General features: G+C 38.5%; 2 protein-coding genes across 4 annotated transcripts in view; both read right to left on the reverse strand.

Annotated features, from left to right (window-relative positions):
• Positions 1 to 1,616: 1,616 nt before the first annotated feature.
• Positions 1,617 to 21,289, reverse strand: part of LOC132978256 (troponin T, cardiac muscle-like) — a 162,113-nt gene continuing 142,440 nt past the window's right edge. Inside the window, exons 1-10 of one of the 3 annotated variants that reach the window (XM_061043401.1) lie at positions 7,043 to 8,291; positions 6,897 to 6,918; positions 6,742 to 6,805; positions 6,517 to 6,633; positions 6,286 to 6,363; positions 5,953 to 6,054; positions 5,757 to 5,866; positions 5,540 to 5,630; positions 4,684 to 4,724; positions 1,617 to 2,091 (exon numbers count right to left, since the gene is read on the reverse strand). In XM_061043401.1, the coding sequence (XP_060899384.1) occupies positions 2,058 to 2,091; positions 4,684 to 4,724; positions 5,540 to 5,630; positions 5,757 to 5,866; positions 5,953 to 6,054; positions 6,286 to 6,363; positions 6,517 to 6,615 (555 nt within the window). In that variant the 5' untranslated portion in view covers positions 6,616 to 6,633; positions 6,742 to 6,805; positions 6,897 to 6,918; positions 7,043 to 8,291 and the 3' untranslated portion in view covers positions 1,617 to 2,057. Of the gene's footprint in view, positions 2,092 to 4,683; positions 4,725 to 5,539; positions 5,631 to 5,756; positions 5,867 to 5,952; positions 6,055 to 6,285; positions 6,364 to 6,516; positions 6,634 to 6,741; positions 6,806 to 6,896; positions 6,921 to 7,042; positions 8,292 to 21,289 lie in introns of those variants that run through there. The other 2 variants (XM_061043403.1, XM_061043402.1) reach the window with 2 other exon arrangements.
• Positions 14,393 to 16,634, reverse strand: LOC132978259 (troponin I, slow skeletal muscle-like). Its single transcript, XM_061043405.1, has 5 exons — positions 16,513 to 16,634; positions 16,304 to 16,435; positions 16,076 to 16,165; positions 15,115 to 15,291; positions 14,393 to 14,690 (listed from the first exon to the last, which is right to left on the reverse strand). The coding sequence occupies exons 1-5, from the start codon at positions 16,519 to 16,521 to the stop codon at positions 14,586 to 14,588; spliced, it is 513 nt and encodes a 170-aa protein (XP_060899388.1). The 5' UTR covers positions 16,522 to 16,634; the 3' UTR covers positions 14,393 to 14,585.

Here is a 21,289-nt window from a genome sequence, read left to right on the forward strand (position 1 = left end):
GTTCAACTGCTTATTATTGCAAGTATCTAATCAGCCTATCACATGGCAGCAACTCAATGCATTTGGGCATGTAGACATGGTCAAGACCATCTTTTGAAGTTCAAACCCAGCACCAAAAAGAAAGGTGATTTAAGTGACTTTGAACGTTCGCATGGTTGTTGGTGCCAGACGGGCTAGTCTGAGTATTTCAGCAACTGCTAATCTACTAGGATTTTCACGCGCAGCCATCTCAAGGGTTTACAGAGAATGGTCTGAAAAAAAGAACATATCCAGTGAACGGCAGTTCTCTTGTTGATGCCAGAGGTCAGAGGTCAGAGGAGAATGGCCAGACTGGTTCGAGCTGATAGAAAGGCAATAGTAACTCAAATAAGCACTTGTTACAGCCGAGGTCCCTGTGTACTAATTGAGCATCATTTAAACGCCACAGCCTACGTGAGCATCGTTGCTGACCATGTCCAACCCTTTATGATCACAGTGTACCCATCTTCTGATGGCTACTTCCAGCCATGTCACAAAGCTCATATCATATCACACTGATTTCTTGAGCATGACAATGAGTTCACTGTACTCAAATGGCCTCCACAGTCACCAGATCTCAATCCAATAGAGCACCTTTGAGATGTGGTGGAACGAGAGATTCATCTCATTGATTTTCAGCCGACTAATCTGCAGCATGTGATGATATCATTTCAGTATGGAACAAAATCTCTAAAGAAATGTTTCCAGCACCTTGTTGAATCTATGCCACGAAGAATTAAGTCAGTTATGAAGGCAAAACAGGTCCAACCCCTCCAACCTGCAAGGTGTACCTAATAAAGTGGCTAATGAGTGTATATCATAATATAACATTGTAAACTGAAAATGAATTACAGAAAATGTTCAGTTGTTAGATTTTGTCATTATGCCTTTAAGAACAGGGTCATTATCTTAAGCAGCGTTGTGTGTTTACATTTAGTAAAGACAGCTTTTTACAAACATGTATGAGTGTGATGTTGAATGGTTCACCTTGTGTCTTTAAGTGTTAATAAAGCCGGCGGAGATTTACCGTAAAAGTGAAAATGACTCCATGAATCATCTCTTATTGAGAACTTAAGCTCATCCTTAGTCATCGTCGCCGGTGCAGCAGAAAGAGTTTCGGTGAACCTCCTCACGTCTCATCACACCCCTCTCATGCATGTGGCAGATGAGCTGCACATCTTTTGAATTCAGTTGTACTCCACCCAGATAATTTATCATCCAAGGCTTTAGAATGAGCTCCTTGAGCCAGACTCTACACCTGTCATTTTATTACACTGTGCATTATGTAACACAGAATCCAACAAAAGCAGTGAGAGCTTTCTGGTGTCACTGGTGATATTTAGATTTATGAGGCTTTTTTATCACTTTTAAATAAATCACTTTGCACTGTTAGAGGTATAATCTTTATATTCTAAGCTAAATGAGTTGACCTAAAACTGCCAATTGCAATAACTGGTTTGCCATAGCAAACAATGACTGACAAATTTGGCAAACACAATTCAACCTCATTAAACAAGGTGTGGCTTTATGTGACCATCTTGAAGTTAGTGCTCATCAAAAAGTTCCCACAAGTGAAAGAACCAAAGTCTTACAAGTAATAAAAGATTCTATTTCTGCTTGTTAAAGAAAGATTTGTATTTATTGCAAACACAGCATCCAAGGCAGAAGAACCAGTTAATTGGTCTCAGTTCCACTTTTACTACTCTAGAAATGACAGATATATTTGTAGGGCATATAATTAAGTGTTGCATAAGCACAGTTGTGTCGAATTTTGTGCCCTTAAATGTTAAAGTCATTATGAATCACACACCTCCTTTCAAATCCCTGTTAAATAAACACAAGCTCCATCACATTGCCTGATCAGTGTGCAATCAGAGACACTCCTACAGAAACATGTTGAAGAGCATCTTATTAGTTTTGCAAGTAAACATTTGTTCTTGCATGATTTAGTATTCAAGCATCAGAATGTTGTTCACGTTTCTCTCTGTAATTTCTTGGCTGTCAGATGATGCCAGTGTTTCGCAGGTTGATGTCAGGTGTTACTTCCTCAGGCCGCGCTTCTTCCCCTTTGGACTAAGAATAAAGCTGAGTCAGCAGAAATCTTTAATACAAGCCAGCATACAGACAACCTGCCTTATCTGTGATGCAAACTCAACCACCTTTCTTTGTACATGCATTAGTATTATAGTATGAACTGTTTGGCTCATGCTCTTTGCTTTTGTTTTACTTCTAAATTTAAACTTTAGAAATTGTAAAGTCACCTCTTGGTTCAGGTCCAGACTCTACCTGCTGCATAATTTAAATCAGTGCTAAAATGTGGGCATGGATAAGTCCCAAACGGATTAATTGTTAAATGAATGCCTTGTTAAACATCTTTAAATTCATGAAATGCTGATTTTTCAGATTTATAAAGAAACGTCTTTTTCACAACCTGCCTTCATGTGTTTCATCTTCATATCATCTATTTAACAGCTCTTAAAACATATCAAAGGTCACATATTATCCTCCTTTTCAACAAGTTATACATTTTATTATTATGTATTTTATCATGTCTATAAACCCCTCTATTTCAGCCCTGATCAGAACAGGCTGTTTCTGTGTCTGTAGCTTTAAATGCAAATGAGCTGTGTCTGACCACGCCCCTCTGGAAAGGTTAGGGTGGCTCTGGCTTTCTTGCACCATGTCCAATTGTTGAAAATGAGAAAGCAGACTAGGAGAGCAGAACAAACACCTAGCTGTGGGAGGGTAACACCTGGGGGAGGGGTTACTTCCCTTTGTGATGTCACAAAGGGAAGTAACCCCCTTTATTATTTGACAGACTGGGGACACATTAGTGTTAGAAAAACATGGTCAAGTGTATATTGCATAATACATGACCTTTAAAGTCTGCAGAACATATTTATCCTACTGATGCAAAGTAGTCACTCTCTTCAGCTGAATTTGAAATGTAAATTATTTCAGGAAAAATCATGTCAAAGAGGTAAGCCTTGCTTTTTTCAAGCAACATAACGTGATATAATGCCACTACTAACATTTTATTTGAATACTTTTATGCTCATATTTCAGAATTAGCTGTTAGATGTTTTCTTGTGCCTGTATGAACATGCAAAACAATGCAATTTTTAACAAGAGATACTGGAAAAATTAGAGGTGTTTAAGATTTAGTTTGTCCCATCTTTGTACCCAAATAATTATCTTGGGGCTCTTTCTATCGGTCCTGACCCACAGGTTGGGAACCACTGCTCTGCAGAAAGCAGCTGCTGGCCTCAGATACTGTAGCTACTGAAAGCTTTACAGCAGTCTGTTTTTGGAGGGGGATTTGGGACCAAATAGTTTCCTGCTATCTTTATCTTCTGTTGCTACCCCATCTACAAGACTCCTGCAACTTACATTTTATTATTATTCTGCGACACACTCTGAGCTTTTACAATTTATGGTTATAAATAACAGTTGAATAATATCAGCGACATAATCGAAATGCTTGCAAATCCAGTCTCCATCTTCTGCTGAAATAAGAACATGATCAGCTTGTTAAAGTTTCCTTTAGATCCTTGAGTGATCAGGAGGAAGGGTTGACATGATTTGGATGGCAGCAGGGGTCAGTCATTGTTTTATTGTGAGCTACATGAACCCAGATGATATCACATAGCAGTTACAAGATCTATCAGCTGTTGTAGCTCTGTTGCAATTTCATATATTTTGTTTAGATGCCCTGGCCTGCCCTTTATAAAAACACCTCTCATGTGCTTGAGCGTTTTTTGTTTTCCCAGTCCTGTTTGACTGGATGTACTGAGCTGGCACAAACAGCTGTTACTGAAGCCGCTTCAAACGAACGGAGATCAGTGATGTGAGAGGAGCTGAAGAGAGGCCAAACCAGGAAGAGGAGGGGGAAACTAAAGGAGGTCACTTAAGGACTTATTCTATCAAAGCAGAGTGGAGTACAGGAATAATTGAACAATACTTAATCCAATTTTACTTTCAAAGCTACTGGACTCTACTTTGCTAGGAGTTTATACAGTCTTTATGGAAGGTTCACTTTGTTTGTTAAGTAGCCTAATTATTAAAAGTGGTGATACAGGCCTGCACAGAAATAGCCTTTTATGTCTCTCTTTGAACATATGTTATTCTTGCTGTTTCTCAATATTTAGCTTACATGCCGAATGAGGTTACATACTATGCAATCCTCTCTATCCTGCTATCCTCTCCGTCTTTTGCCTGCTCCACTTTTCAGAAAATGAGTGCTCAAACAGTCCGTTCTGCCCTTTGTGACATCACAAAGGGCAGTAACCCCTCCCCCAGGTGGGTGTCACTCCCACAGCTAGGTGTTTTTTCTGCCCTCTGAGTCTGCCTTCTCACCGTAAACAATCGGGCACGGTGCAAGAAAGCCCAAGCCACATCCCCTTCTAGAGAGGGGCGTGGTCAGACACAGCTCACTTGCATTTAAAGCTACAGACACAGAAACATCCTGTTCGGAGCAGGGCTGAAATAGAGGGGCTTATAGACATGATCGAATACAGGATCAGAGTGGATTTATGTCAAGAAACTTCACAGATATGTTTCAGGGAGCTCTGGGACTTTAACCTTTTTAAACTTGTTTAAAATGGAGGATAGTATGATACCTTTAAAAAAACACATACCACTGTTCCCATAGCAAAGTTGACTTACATTTTCTGATGGTCACTGACCCGGTTTCTCAGCACAGTGACCTGCAAAGAAAAAGATGTGTTTGGATGTTTATTAAAAACCTGCTGCAGTGTACTGCTTCTAAAAAAAATCTGAAGGAAAAATGTGGAAACTGTTTATTATAGTGAGGCATGTTCTGAAAATTAAGCTTGGTTGTGAGATAGCTAACTAGCCTTTGCTTTACCAAAATAAACCTACTTGGCCTACTTGTTTCAGCTATTTCATATGTGGCTTATTAACAGATTTTTTTTCATTAAAGGAAATGACCAAACCTTCTGTTATGGAGGGAACAATGTGAAAGTACACTAGGCTAACACTTTCTAAACTAGCTAGTCATGCTAAACTGGAACAAGTTAGCAGAGTAGCTCATTTGTAGCTTCTGTTTCAACTTCTGACTTAGTTTAAATTCCTGCCACTTGAAGTTGTTGTCCTTCATTTAGTTAACCTAATTAGATGTGTTTTAAAATTGATGAAAAGTACTCGTTTATTAGTTCAGCTTGGATTTACACACTGCCTTGTGTTGTCTATGTATGATAACTTAGAAGGGGAGCTAAAAGCTAAGCTAATTAGCAGGGTAATAAACATGCGTGCAGCTAAGACTTTTTCTCTTTCATCACTGTCAATGCACAAGTTATCATTGGCTGAGTTCCACTCATGGTAGCTGTGAAATCTGTTGTCAGATATTATCTGTTGTCCTATGTAAGTATCTCATAACTCTTTCTGTCATGGCCTGTTTTGTTTTGGCCTGCTTCCCAGAGTCTGTGTGTTCAAAATTCATGTTTGTAACGTAGATGAGAATGATGACATTTTTATGATGCATTTCCGTGTGATATGTTACCTCATACTTCTGCTTTGTGGCCTGATACTGAAGTTCAAACTTCTCTGCCTCCAGCTGGTGCACCCTTTCCCACAGCTCCTTTGCTTTTTCCCTGCATGGACAAAAAAAGGTAAAGCAGTGCTCACAGGATGAAGTATGGAAGTTTTGTATCTCATATTGATCATTAATGTCTTTGGCTTGAAAGGAGAAATGAGAAATGTTTTTGTTTTTATTTTACTTAAGGGCATCCTCTCTCATGTGATCAATAGTCAGTTCTTTCCGTCGCTCATTTAAAATCTTCTTCTTCTTTTCTCTTTCTGTTTGTCTCTTTGGCCCAGTCTGTGTCTGCTGGTCAGGGGAAGGACACGTGGTGGTTAGCTACAATGTACAGTTCATTGTGTGTGGGCATTGTGAAAGGGTCAGGAATCCATCACCTTGTATCCAGTGAAACTCAGGTTGGAAAGAATCATTTTCTTCCTGGCGTCATCGTCCGCTTTCTTCTTTGCCTCTTCATCTTCTTTTCTCGCTTTTTCTTCCTGGGGGACAAAAATGTGCCTACAACCATTATCAACATATTTTGATTAATTTCATTCTTTGTACTTTGCTTAATGAAGTTTAAGCATTATTCATAGTTGGGATTGGCCTGAGGTCAGACTCTGAAATGTCAGTTTCTCTTTTTTGGGCTTCCTAGACATCTTACAGGGTTAAGGGAGCTCGTCTGTTCCACAGTTATGATCGAAAACAAAGTATTTTTCCTCAATACGTACATTAACTTTGTTCTGTCTTTCTTTTTCTCTCTCTGCCCTGATCTTCATCTGCTCTGCTCGATCTGATCGGCGTTTCTCCTAATGAGGAAGAGGTGTAAAAGTTACAGACAAAAACACATCCTGTAAAATTAGAATAGGACTTGAAATACGACAGTAATGACAAAAATATGAGTGATATTGGAATTCTAAAAGTGTGATTTATCGCATTGAATGACAAAGATATGAACATACAATGCGATCAGTGAGGCTCAGAAGCTCCTCTTCCTCCTTCTTTCGCTTCTCAAAGTGAGCTTCAATCAGCGTGCCGAGCTCATTCAGGTCTTTTTCCATTCGTTTTCTGTGAATGTCCTTGAAATCGTAAGAAGAGGTCAAAGTGTGAGCTGAAATATAATCAAGAAATCAACTCAACAGACAGCTTGCAGGAGTAACTTTAGATCAATCATTAGATGAACTCACATCAAAGTCAACTTTTTCTCCCTCTGGGATTTTAGGAGGTGCCAGGCCAGGAACAAAACCAGTCCTAAGGATAGAAATCAGAAAATATTAGTATGACTATCATGAAGAATCGTGTTTTTATATGAGGTATAAGGATGTTTCAGCTCTGATCTTACTTTGTCTTGGGCTTTGAATCTTCTATGAAAATAAAAAAAAGTATATAGTTATGAGTTATAAAAAAAACCATAAATTAAAAGTAATATAGCAAATATGTTCTTCACTCGACACCTTCCTCTGATCTTTCTCAAATTGTCATACATACCTCCATTTTCTTCTGCCCCGTCTGCAGAGAGATAACAAGGTCAGTAAAAAGTCAACGCTGAGTGAGAGGTGACATGTGAAGAATGATGACCCACATGAACAAGATCACAGTGGATTCTCAGTGTTAAGTCTTTAAATTGAATATGCGGATGTAGAAATGTGTTTAGTTGGAGGTAGTTATTTGGTTTCAATCTTCATGTTGACATCTGGATTTTTTGTAAAGTAATTGTACCAGTTTATTTCTATCATTGCATGTATGTGGGAGTAAAATATATATTTTTACTTTAAACAACTTACTGTGCTTGGATAAAAAAAATATGAATAAAGCCCTTACTCATTATTTCACCAGGGTACTAAATAATTTTTTTATATGGCAAGTTAGAGGCAAATTATAAAAACAAATCTTGTGATCCATTTATAAATCTGAACCAAATAAGTTTTTGTTTCTTTGTGTTTCTCACTAAAGAACTGTTGGGTTTATAAAGGTTTTACCAGGTCACTCTTTTAGAATTCCTTGATTGGTGTTTTTATCTTTGAGCAGTTATGAGTTAAGTATTTCCAAGTGACATTTTATTTTGAAAGGATTTATTTTCTAAGTTGTTAAAAATAAATTTGAATTGATTTGATAGATTTAAAAATATATGTATAAAACTATTTACAGGTATATGAGAACAATTAACAACTCGACTTGGTTAAAACATGTGGCAGTATGTATCTAACTTATTTTTTTGTTGTTGTTAAAAGATGCTTGATTAAAACAAATAAAATAAAAGATGTATGATTTCTGAAACACCTACATTTTTTGTCGAACCTCCCTCTTAGGGCTTCCGTATTTTCTGGTTTGTCATGACGTTATCCTAATAAACTGGGTGTATCGATTGACTTGTCAATCATAGTAGAGCTGGCATGACCTCTGACATATTGCAGGTGACAGAGTCAGACAGATAACATCTGCTGTCAGTGCTGATGAACAGAGCTGGTAAAAGATGCAGGCGTGTTTTTTCTCTCTCTGACAGTTTTAAAGAGCGAGCTTTAGATGACCTGCACGGATAACGTGTGTGTGTCTCAACCTAAGGCAGGGCTTAGCAACAAAACGACAGAGAACAAAGAACAAAGACTTCAGTGTAAGAAATTACACAGGAAACAGAAAAGAAATCAATGTTGCTTTGTGACACAGAAATGCATTTCTTATTTCTAAAATGGATTTCCTTTGATTTAGATGAGAAAATACAATAAACATGCTAACATCTCAAAAACATATATACATATTTTCATAAATAAGGTTTATATTAAACTGTTAAATATTGGAATCTGAACCATAATGACTAACTTCAAATGGAAGAGAAACGGCAGCTGCACGTTTAGTATCCCACTGTTTAGAAGTCATCACTGTTGAAGACAAACCATGTAACTCCTGGTCATTTTGGCATTTTGTGAGTATTAAGATACAACGTTAATCATTTCAACTTTTGCGTTGCCCTCTGAGCATCCAGTTTGCACATTTTATGTCGACGCACTTTGTAAACATTTTTTTTCAAAGATGCTAAAAAAAATCAAGATGTGATTATTCTAATAATTATTAAGACCAATCTGAAAATGCACCAACATGGTTTTCCTTTTACAGTGACGATCATTCTTTACATTTTAACACCTGATAATAACACGTCATGGTTTACAACAATGTATTAAGAATACAATCATTTCTATGTACTGCAGGCATGCAAAAACATATTAGCATAAGCTGTACTACCTTCTACCTCCTCCTCCTCGTCTACTACCTCTTCCTCCTCCTCTGCTACCTCCTCCTCCTCCTCTACCTCTTCCACCTCCTCCTCCATCTCCTCCTCCTCCTCCTCTAGTTCTTCCACTTCCTCCTCATCCTCTGTGCAAAGCAAGCATGAAGAGTTAGAGAGCAAACAAAATAATAATCTCAAAAGCATTTAGATCAAAATGTATTTCTACGATCTATGCGTATTTTTGACAGTGACAGTACTTTTCTTAGATTCCTGCTTGAACTGTGGGATTTCTTTTTACATTCTACAACCTGACATTTTAATTTGGACTTTTAATCGAACAGTGATTTATACAATGGGTCTCTAAATATACAGGTATTGGAGGTTAGCGATATCTGGATTTTATGAAATCGGAAGCATTTAATTTTTATTTTTTCAATTAAGCTGTGCAAATAAAAACCTTTAAAACGTTTATGTTTAAATTAAAGTGCACTCACAAGGTTCATGATTTATATACATTAAATTGGATACATCTTATCATCACTGAAGGAGGGACATTACTTTTTGCCACCAGATTCCAATAGCAGCATTAAGCGTAAGCTGTATTTGCAGCTAAAATGTGTGTGTTTGTCCCAAAAAGTGCTGTCCTCCTCATTGGCCTTCTTGGACAAAAGGTCATACTGACCCTTTTGTCAGAGTCCTTTTAGCCACAGAGGGAAACTTAACCTCTCTCTGCTGCAGCAAACGTAAGCCAAGCTGCTTTTAGCGGACCTCTAACAGGCCTAAAAATGAAAGTGAGCATTGTGCTTGGGGCGCTTTTCTCCCCAAGGTCCTCTATTGAGAACGTAAGCTGACCTACATTGCTCTCCAACAGCGACGCAGATGAGGACAGGTGCTGCTTAGTGTCAGGGATAGAGGGGCTGTACGGTGGCCCACTTGGACCACCTCACAGTGGAGACAGAAATAAAGATATATGACCTTTTTATCTCTCCGATGGTGACCCACCGTGCTATTTGAATTGAAAGAACATATCTGCTGGGATGTTCAGAGAAGCTGAACTATCTCCAGCCGCAGACAAACAGGACTGACTGAGGGTCAAAGGTCGATCCTGCACAAAAGCTTCAAAGCCAGCAGCTGCCTCTATACGGTGGCACCAGCACGCCAAAAATACAGTAAGCTGTGGTGAAGCCAGCAGCTTAGCAGATGCAGTGTGTTAAGTAACTAAGAGATGCATGGCTTAAGTGCGTAAAGCAGTTACAAAGTGGCAAAAAAAAATTACAAGCAGCAATTTAGTTTTTTGGCATTTAAAAGCAACGTTGTTCAAATAGATATTGTTTGTATTACAGTACATACCAACAATATCCTCCTCTTCTTCACAGCGAACGAAGAGAGGCAAAGAGAAGAGGTCAATGTATGCAACAAGAATATCAAGCATCAGTCTACACATCAATGCATTTATGGATTGTATACATGCAGCATATTCACAGAAGTCATGCACATTTGAAGCAATTGTCTGCATCCAGGTGTGTGAATTTGCAGCCTCTTGGCTACACTACATTTACAAACTGACGACTCATCTCTTTCACATCTGTGAACTGACAAAATGACTTACGCTGTTCCCTGAAAAGAAAAGAAAAACACAACACATCATTTTTTTTTGTGAGAACTGATTCCATCTGTGCATGCATACATTTATTATTATCACCCCAAAATCTGTGCAGACTGAAGATTTACTCACTCATGTGTTGCTTCTTCTGTGTCTGACATGATGAAGCGCCTGCACAAGAAAATCAAATTTAAAGAAGCATAATGACTGATAAAGTTTTAAAAACAGCCCAATTTTGAATATTTGTATTGAAAGAATCTGATAACTGATTAAAAAAAAACATATAAGAAGAGCAGGCAGACCTACCAAGTGAGTGTGATGTGCTCTTCAGAGGATGTTCAATGGGGAACTTGTATCCTGTGCTCCTCTCTGTGGGCCTTAAGCTTTTAAACCCAGGAGCGGATCACATGGCGGCACCATGCCCGTGTCTACAATGGGTGTGCACATACCTGCAAACAGATGGCAGATGGCATTAACTCGTATTGGGAAAACATGCATTCTCCATGGACTTGCATTGTCTATTTTTACACGGCAAAACGGAGCCATAACAGCACGGGATTACTGTACAATATTTCAGCTGTGGCATGAGGAAGGCTGGATGTGATCCTGTGCTCCTGTGTGCACAAAAATACACAAAAGGACGGCTGAAGCTCCTCTGATTTACAAGCATATACAGACTATTAACTTTGTATTACTATCAATTGATAGCTCTTTAAATATTGACTTTACAGAGTTATAAAACAGGGAACATTCATTCCACAGGCTGGAGATGTTAGCTGTCAAATGTTTGTGCATTGTTCCCACAGCAGGTTACTCCATCTCCTGCACCTCACCTTAAATCTTTAATATCTGCCCTCAGTCCTGCATGCAACAGCATGTTATCAACAACTCCTTTATGATCATGCCAAGTCTTTTGATACTCTGTTTGCTGTTAATATTGAACCTGACCTCACAGTCTGGATCATAGCATCACAGATTGTCTTTCCTGAGTCAACGCCAAAATGTTAAGTCTGTTTGCTTGTATGATGTTCCCCCTCCGACCTCATTCCTGTCTTTGTTTACAGATTGTTTGCGGCTGTCTTAAAGCCTTCAGGAGTGAGTTCAAGTCTCTAGTCAGTGGAGACAAGTTGGACAACATGTCTTAAATCTTGTTGAGGCTAGTTGCACTGTTAGACTTGAGTCTTTGGGCGTTTATGAAAGTCAATTCACAAAAGTGGAAAAGAGAAATGTCAATATCAGATTTCTGCAGGCTGACAATTAAATTAAATTCAAACCACTTTATTAATCCTTCTTGGGGCGATTGGTTTGGAGCAGCTTGTATTTAGAAAGACATAAATAAAGACACAGAGACGTAGAGACAAGTTATACAAAAGAGATCAAAATATAGAATAGAAGGAGATACCAATGTAAAGCAGACAGATTAGTAAACAACCAGGTTGGGTGATAAAAAACACTTCTTGGTCGTGTTTTAATAAAAACATTTTCTGTTCAACAAAAAAAAAAAATCAAATTTTAGGTTTGTATACATTTACTTTTCATTCTTTTATCCTTTAGCAGGATGATTAATTATTGTCTAAATAATCTAGGCTGTTTTGTTATGTAGATTAATATTGTATATTTGTTTCAATCTACTGTTATTATTGTATTTATACATGCATAAGATTTATCCATAAATACTCCCTCTTGTTTATTATGTTCAAGAAAATATGTTCTTTTTCCTTTATCTCCTAGTTTATTTGTATTTTAAAAAGCCTCTTTAACATCGAGGTCAGGGGACTACAGATGGCAAGTAGCGTTTTGGCTAATTCTGACATTTCTACCCATGTATAATCATGTGTTTTATTAATTTGCACTGTCCCCTTCCTAAATAAACTGAATAAGGAATTGAATTGAGAAAAAACGGCTGGTGTCCACATGATGAAATAAATATCAACATCATGCTTACATAAATTCATAGTATACAGAAGAGATGATTCAAATTAAAAACATGACCTTAAAATAGACTTTTGCAATAGACAAGGACACACATGGCATGTAGATAATTAAATATGTTAAATAAACATCTCAATAAATACGTGTTATGGTTAAATGTTTAGAAAGTGTTACGCTACTCATAACCATCAAAAGATTCAGTAAAATCTGCCAGGGCGACATTTGAAATCATACAATCACAGGATTGAATAAACTTTCTCCTCCTCTTTGTGTTGCTGTAAACTCCGCCCGTCTGGCACCTGACTCAACTAAAACAAACAACACTAAGCATTTGCTTTGTATAGACTTTAAAAGCATGAAACAATACGAGTCCAGACAGAGATGTTCAGCTCAAACAGGTCTCGAGCACCCATGACTGATCACGTCTTTGTTAAACGTTTGTTTAACTTGTTAATAAAGCATAAACTTGTTGCCAGGTTGAAACCAGCTGTGGTTTTCTCAGTGGACTGGGTGTGAGCTTTTACTGCCATCTTGTGGCAGAAATAGAAACTGCAAGTTTTCTTTTGGGGATCTTTGCCTTCAGAGAGTAAGAGATTGGTAAGTAACAAAAAAGAATGAAAGTTATTTTTAATGTTGTAGCAAAACTTAGCCAAAACGTTACAGGCAAAGTATATTAGATCTTTGTATTTAGTAATTTCTAAGCAAATTATAACAACAATAATAACTGTTTAAATTGGCATATTGTAGGCCTATTTTGAATACTTGATATTGTCCAATAAGAGTGTCAAACAGGCACAAGATCTCCCCTGTAGTTATTTCACGATTCATCTGTAGTTTTTGGGGCCATTAAAAAATTAGATTAAACAATCAAAACAAGTTTGGGCATAAAGATCAGAGACTAAACAGAAGTTATGCATGCAACTTCAAAAGCTTGTGTTCTTATGGGAGCGATAATCATCACCATAAACAGTAATGTAATAGCCTGTAAGGTTGTAGCCAAAAATGTACAAAAAACCCTATGATTCATGACGTAAAAAATAACTTTCAAATAATAAAAACCGACTCTTCCATGTTTGTATTTATAATGTTGTGACTTGGGAGTTTATTTGCCTGTAGCCTGCTATGATTAGTCAAAATGCAGCAAAAGTCAAGTCACTAAAACTGAGGTATAAAAAAAATAATGAAAAGTTTGAATGACGCGTGACGTCATCCTTCACAGGTGAGCGGGCAATTTAACTATTTTATCCCCGCCCAATTACCCCCCCCCCCCCCCCCCCCTCTCCACCGCGGGTCAATGTTGACTTCAGATGCAGAGAAAATTATGCTGTTTCTGGACAGACTTGGACTTTTGAAGGTCAAAACAATTCCAACCATAGATACAACCTTTCACCTGCGGTATGTGTCGTGCTGTCACGGGCAGACAAACTTTCCCGAGAGGATTAATCCCCACCGAGACGTCACGTAGGCCTATCACTGCTTCACCTTACCGGGCTACAACAGGTAGGCCATCTGCTGCTTACGACACCTTTCGTCTGCTCCTGCTGCACGTGATGATGTTTTAGTATATTACATTTATTGGAAATAATCATCCATTGTGACTAAGTGCAAATAATATTTTCAACAAGGTCTATATTTAGTTGTAGCCTCAGTTGTTGCTTTTTATTTTTTATTTTTTGTTAAAACTTAAAATTGGGTCTTGATCAACTGATTGATTTAACAACTGTAGTGTTTATTTGACCTGTATTACATTTGATTGATTGATTAATATCTATACTTCAGACAAGTTGATAAATAGACTACAAGTAGATAACTTAATAAGAAACGCAGTAGTTAAGATGAAAAATAAACATACAGGACAATATCATTGAACACAAAGCAAACAATTGTGTGACATGATGTCGAAAATAAGAAGGAATAAAGTTTACACTTCAACAACCACGACCCTAGGCCTACACCAAATGTCAATAGAGAAAAATATATCCACAAATCAAAATGACAATAAACAATAGAGCTGGTTGATGTGAAAGCTTATCATATTACTGTCTCTTGAAAAAAGCCCTAAACGACCAAAGAGACAAGAGATGCCACATCTGGAGCTTTTATTTCAGTGATAATGAAACAAAACAAACAAAACATGTGAAGGCATGTACTTTGTGATGTTGTAAAGTACTGGAGGGTTTGTGTATTAATGTTTTGTGCTGCACTTGGTTTACAAGTGATGACATCTGATGTAATATATACAGTAAGCCAGCTGTTTCTGTAGTGACATCTGTTCACTGGTTTTGTCCCTTTGCTGCATCAAACATTTTCTTGCGGCCCTCCATCCCCGACATGGCCTCCACGTTCTTCCTCCAGTCACTCACCTCCACCGTCTTCTCCTGCGCAGAGAAAGAAAATCATTCAAATCATCACCAGTTTGGTGGTAATCTAAAAATGTTCTGCAAATTTAGACCAATGCAACGTACATCCAAAAGTCTAAAATTATTCAAATAGATTAAAAAAAAAAAAAAAAAAAAAAAAAGAGATAATCTCTTTAACTGGAGCCATATAAGAGAGATAAACAGAGATGTGATGTCACCTTGTGTCAGTGGCATATTTGTCTTTTGGCAAACTACGAAAGCTGATTCATGTGGTTTATTCTTTGTCAGTCGCTCTAATTCTGGGTGACGGCCAAAGGCTTGAGGTGCAAACATAAATGATGCCATTGAAACATCTCTGCCGCAGCTGCATGCCGTGTGCGTCCTTTGCCAAAAGCATCCCTTCGGCTCGCTCTGTATTTAGTCACATTATTCCCAAACCCACCTTCTCCGTGTCCTCCTTCTTGACTGATTTGAGATTAGCTCTCAGATCCAGAGAGACTTTGTGTTTGGAGCCTAGCAGGGAGCGCAGGATGGCATCAGCAGACACCCTCACCCTCCTCAGGCTGGGTCTCTTAAACTTCCCTCTCAAGTCCAGCACCTTAATGTTTAGGTCTTTGATCTGATTGGACAGTAGAGAGGAAGTTAACAATGGTGTCCCATTGTTGTATGAGCTCATATGAAGGTAAATAGTTGAGGTGTTTTGACTTGATTTGTCCTCATGCAGCTACTTGTGGAAAAAGCCTCTGATACGGCCTGAAATGGTATCAAGTATCTGCGATTACACAGATCCAATACAGTGTTTCCCCTACCATTATATTAGGGGGGCGGCCCGCCCCAACAAGTAATTTGCATGCCCGTTTTATACCTTTTTATAAACTAATATGGACAATATTCCCATGGCGGCCGGCCTTGTTGCCATGACCTCACGCTCAGGGTGGGAAGCCCATAATGTTGTTGTGGTGTCTTTCTGTTATGCTCCAGGTTTAAGCCATGTTAACGTCGTAGATCTGAGAAACGGTTTTCATTACAAAGCGTCCAGAAAGATGAGAAAGTACACATAGAATGGATAAATCCCTGAGACACAACGGGCTGTATTACTGATTTCTTCATTGTGTTTATCCAGGCTGATAATGATAGTAACCATATGACATACGTTAGAAGTAGCTGTTACAAAAAGGTCCGTGTCAGTGTATTTATCCCACTGGTATTAGAGTAATCGCCATATCAAGTCTAGGTATCAAAAGCGCTATAGGCACAGGAAAATGGTATCAGAGTGTCTATTGGTCAGTCAATGGGTTAAATTGGTGTAAGTTTGATATTTAAATATTATTTTGCTTTGGATGATGTAATAATAATTAACACAGCTTTACATTGTTATCTTTCCTATCACGTGTTCCGTTTACCTCTCTGTTATTGTGCATGACTTTGGCTTCAATATCATACCGCTCCTCGTCCACCATGTCGATTTTAGCGTGCAGCTCTTCACATAACGTCTATAGAGAAAAAAAGAGAGCAGTGGAAGTTCAGTTTCTCTCATTCTGAGTAAAAAAATGTTTTATCTTTAGCTACACTGTTTCAGTAACTTTTTTAGTTTGCATAATGAACAACTCTGTAACGAATGGAAATCATACCTGTAGCTCAGCTAAGGACATGCTGCTGGCCTGTAAAGGAGGAGATTTTTCTTCCAGGTACTTTGCCTTCTGCTCCTCTTTTTCTTCCATCTCCTGCTCCAGCTCCTCTTTGGCTTTGGCGACCATCAAGCTCTGAAATACCAAACACAAAGGACATCTAACGGCTCGATTCACTCATTGAAGATGCAGTCTGTGCAAGCTGGACTCACCTTCAGCATGAGCTTGCGAGAAGCCGAGATTTTAGATTTATTCTACAAAAGAAGAATACGTTTATAGATATTCAGTGTGACAATTTATAGCAACCAATCTAATTGGGGGTTAAATTAAGTTCTCTCTTTTGAAATCTTACCTCCGGCCTGTCGGTAGAAAATGAAAAAGAGGACACAGCAGACACAGAAAAGGAAGTGTTAGCATTCAGTTACAACAATTGTAATGAACTGTAATTGGATATTTTCCATATTATACTTAATTTCCATTTGCTGTAAGAATCCAACTCTGATTTTGGGAATGGAAACAATGACAAAAACACAATGACACTTACGCTTTCTCAGGCATCTTGGCTATTTGGATTCCCCCTGGAAGACAGAAATAAAACCTTTTTGCCTCTGAAGTGCTCAGCCGAGGGGACCACTTGTGCCCAGTGCCCCAAAGGGTCTTAACTTTAGCTTTCCTTTTAGATCCACTATGGAGACATTCCACCACGAGTCGACTGTCTAGTGTTACAACAACGGAAATATACAGTATTTATAGACATCCAGTGATCTTTTTTGACTGTCTGAAAGTGTTGACTTTAATCAGTTTATTGTACTTTTGCTGTCAAATGTCAAGTATATGTAAGACATTACTAGATGATGGAGCTTTTCACGTAGCCACCCTCCCTCTCTTGTGTTTTCTTGTTTACTTGATCATGCATTGTCATGTCTTAGCCTGATGGACGGACTCGTACAGTCACCTCTCAGTGCTGATAACACACTCATCTGCCAGAGAGCAAAGTGAAGCATGCAAGGCCCCAACAGATAACATTTCCTGCCTGCACCCCCATTTTTCCTCTGGATAAAAGACACAAATATAGACCGGCTCCGTAATTCCCAGAAGACCGAAGCCTTGAGTGATGCAGGGCTGACTTTACACAGCAATTGACCGGTTAAGTTAAAGTTATATCACATTAAAAAATATGAAATTATTGTACATAGTTTGGTTGATTTAATACTTTTTGGGGTTGTGTAATTTTGTCATCAATTTCTTTAAGGTTTCAACCAACTTATTTCCCTTTGGATTATTTTCTTCATTCATAGGGTTTGCTTTGTCTGACGGACATTAGAGAGTCAGTTTACCATCACGTAAGAAAAACATTTGGGGGGCGCAGGTGGTCTAGTGGTCAGTGCATGCGCCCCATGTATGGAGGCTATAGTCCTTGAAGCAGACACCCTGGGATCAGATCTGACCTGTGGCTCTTTTCCCTCATGTCATTCCCCACTCTCTCTCTTTCCTGATTTCTAACTCTATCGACTGTCCTATCTCAAAATAAAGGCACAAAGGCCCAAAATAAAACTTAAAAAAACATTCAAAAGCAGCTTTTTAACCTTGTAATTAGGGCATGTCTGGCATTCTTCCTTAAACAAACCTTCTATTGTCTATATCTATATCCTATGTTTTTTTCCGTCAAAGGACTAATCGATTAATAACTCTACACTTGATTATTCTTGTTATATATTGTGGTATCTGTCATTACACTATTTCTGGGTGTATAAAGCCTTCGAATCAGGTACCCCCTATATATCCCCAGAAATTGTCGTTCTGTTTGGTCATGATACCACTGAACTGTCATTTTCACTTTAGTCATAATATATATCTATATTGCAAAATAAAACAGTTTTATTGATACTGCATTGATAGCATTATTTATATAGTATTTCCATCTAAGCCTTGTAGTGTATCTTTTAAGCTATGTTTAGTCACTCAATCAGCTAACAGCAGATCAACTAGCCAATAATCTTAATGTGGTTGATATTTGAGTCATATTAGTCAAATCAAGTGTTTGCTTCATTGTCTGTGATATTAAAAGGTTTTAGAGTGATGGTCTAACTGAATAAGACGCCTTTTAAGAGGTCCTGCCAGGCTCATGCAACTGTTTTTTTAAAATGTATTATTAATTGATAAGTCAAGACAGCAACAGGTACATTTTTCCATGATAAAAAATAACCTAAATTTGTGTCTCAAGTTTTCACACTTCATGTCTACTTCATTAAAAAACAAAAATATATTTCTCGTCAAATTGATCCAATCCAAAGCAAAAATTCAGTTTAGATCAAACCAATACAACGCCACCCGACTAAAGGAGAGCATTATCTTTTATTTAAGTAATTTACCCAGTAGTTAAATGAATGTAGTGTATCAGAGATTGCAGGCCTTACCTCCGTGTGTTGATGCTGTGGATGCAAAGTGATGGAGAGAAGAACACTACACAGTGATATCTCCTGCTCCCCTTTGTCCCTCCTATCACAGGGAGATTTAAATAGAAACACACACACAGTACAAACACACACACACACACACACACACACACACACACACACACACTATGAGAGGGGGAGGTCTCTGGATAATAGTGATTGTGATTGTCATGTTGTGTTGACAGATTGCGGCTTTCTGCTGCTTTGTTATAATGTGTGTGAACCTTTCAGTGTGCCAAGACGGGATCGACAGCATCCTCATCAACTTTCACTTTGGCAGTTTCCATGTAGTTGTTAATCTTTTATTTCTGTTTTTTTTTACATGCCTGTACCATATAAACCTTGTAGTGGGATCATTTCTACTTTAACTCACCAGCGTTGTTCAGCCCTACACACAGCACAAGTCTTATTGAAAGCTGAAGTATCTTGTTTTCTTTTCGTCTTGTAGTAAACTCAAGCAGCCGAATCCAAACTCTTTTTATAGTTACAGGTGTCTTCTTGAGGTGATTTGCCTACCAACAGGGAGTAGGAAATGTACCCTGTCCCCCCTGAGACTGCAGGGCCCCCTTGGTCTAATTAGGATAATAGCTGCAGACGAAGCTAAGCCGCGGTTTAAGCTTAGGAATTCTGTTTCCACTGTACATTTAGCTAAAGCCTAAACATAGACAAATTGCTGCTCCATGTGATGCTGCCACTCTTTGATTCTTGCACTGAGCAAATTAGTGTTTGTGTGCCCTTGTGTGCGTTTGTGCAGAATTATAAACACAGATGAAAGTGTCTGCACGTGCAAAAGCAAGCTAATTTCAGTCATGCAAGGGCAATCAGTCTTTCAATGAATCCTCCTGTGTCTGGTGGTTTGTGTTAGGGTTAGGAGGTTAGGGTTTGTGTGACGGCTGGAATTGTGTTCAGCTTGTGCAGCAGAGGCACAAAGTTAGAAGTTCAGACTGAGAGTCGGTCTCATAGTAACACTTGTTAATGACACAGCATCTTTGATCACAAGGTAGACAAAGGGAGATGGGGCATAGCCTATAGAGGGAAGGCTATCCGTAGAGGTCGCTACAGGACCCGACTGATATGGGATTTTTTTTTATTAGGGAGAGAGAAAATCTGATACCGATATATTGGCCGATATCTTTTATTAGATATTTGATTTGTCCCATATTTATTGCGTGATTTCTGGTCACTGAATTGGAAAGTAACTGCGCATGTATGTGCATCACTGCTGGACACTCTGGAGAGCGATAGTTGTTATCTTTATAGCACACTGCTGGTGAAAGAGAAAAAGCTTTTGTCATAAAATGAACTGTTTTTTGACTGAACAGATATTACTTGATGTACGCACCAAAGTAGCCGATACGGATAGTCACTTGATGTGTTCATATAGGCCGATATGTCTGCTTCAGAGGGCTTCTAACCTCCTTAATAGTTCAAATCTGTAACGGTGCAGAAACGAAACTCCGCTGTCATTACGCATTAAGACATTCATGTTGATTCCGCAACGGCGTAATATTGTTGTCCCAGTCTGTAAAGTCACATTCTCTTAAGGTGTTGCGCTAGGAAGCACAGCAGGAGCTCCACACACAGCCCTGCGCTGCGCTCCCCCGCTGGTTCCGTCGATCCCTTGGGATGTAAATATGGCACCTTGAGCAGCAGTCTGAATAGAGCAACGTGCCGCTCAGTGTGAGAACTGCTGAGCTGCAGACGTCCTGACACCACAGTGTCTTTGACCTGCTGGCCCACCAACTCCGCTGTTTATTACAAACTTATAGTCAGCACATAAAGGATCGGAAACTACTGCCTGTTCTTATTCCCTGTCACCACTGCATGAGTCATGTATAAAATAACTTAATCTGCATGGTATGACTGTTGAAATTTCCACTTGGACTGTTCTTTCGCTCCCGCTGATTCAGGCCTTTAAAGTCTCTGATGCTGATTTGATTTAGGACCCAGGGATTCAGACTGTTGGCTCACAGCAGCTGATTATAATCCCACAGTATATATGGCTGCAGGATTAACAAAGTCCTATGTGTTTGCTGGAGTGTCTCTAGGAAACACTGACTCATACGCAGAGATGCCAGGGGATTAAAGAGCAGTGTATTATACAGTAGTTTCCACATATAACCATTCCTACATTAAAGTTAAAAGATCTATCCTAAATACAAATTTGCTGCAACAGAAACTTATTTTGGCAGTCAGTGGGCAGGCACAGTCACGTGGTATGACTGAATATGATTGGCTACAGTGAAACAGTCCTTTTTTATGATTGGGCGTTATACAGTATTGTTATACATACTGTATCGTATCATGGGTTGAGTGTAATCTTTAAATCCTTACACATTACCTGCAACACCAAAAATAAGATTGTATGAAATATTCCTTAGAAAAATTAATGCACAGTTAATAGGAAGCAAGATAGCTATGGCATGCTAACATTTGTAGCTCATTTTGAAGCAGACAAACACATGAAATTTGATTCTCGGGTGGGATCTGTTTGTGTTAATGTGTGTAATTATCCAAAATTCAATAAAAATAA

This window comes from Labrus mixtus, chromosome 7, assembly GCF_963584025.1.
Source record: "Labrus mixtus chromosome 7, fLabMix1.1, whole genome shotgun sequence".
Classification (NCBI taxonomy): domain Eukaryota; kingdom Metazoa; phylum Chordata; class Actinopteri; order Labriformes; family Labridae; genus Labrus; species Labrus mixtus.

Coding starts and splice junctions, on each gene's coding strand:
- LOC132978259 (XM_061043405.1), bottom strand. Junction 16,166..16,303: donor TGTCCTTAGCTGAGCTACAG/GTATGATTTCCA, acceptor TTTTCTCTATAG/ACGTTATGTGAAGAGCTGCA. Junction 14,691..15,114: donor AGAAGGAGGACACGGAGAAG/GTGGGTTTGGGA, acceptor TTCTCTGCGCAG/GAGAAGACGGTGGAGGTGAG.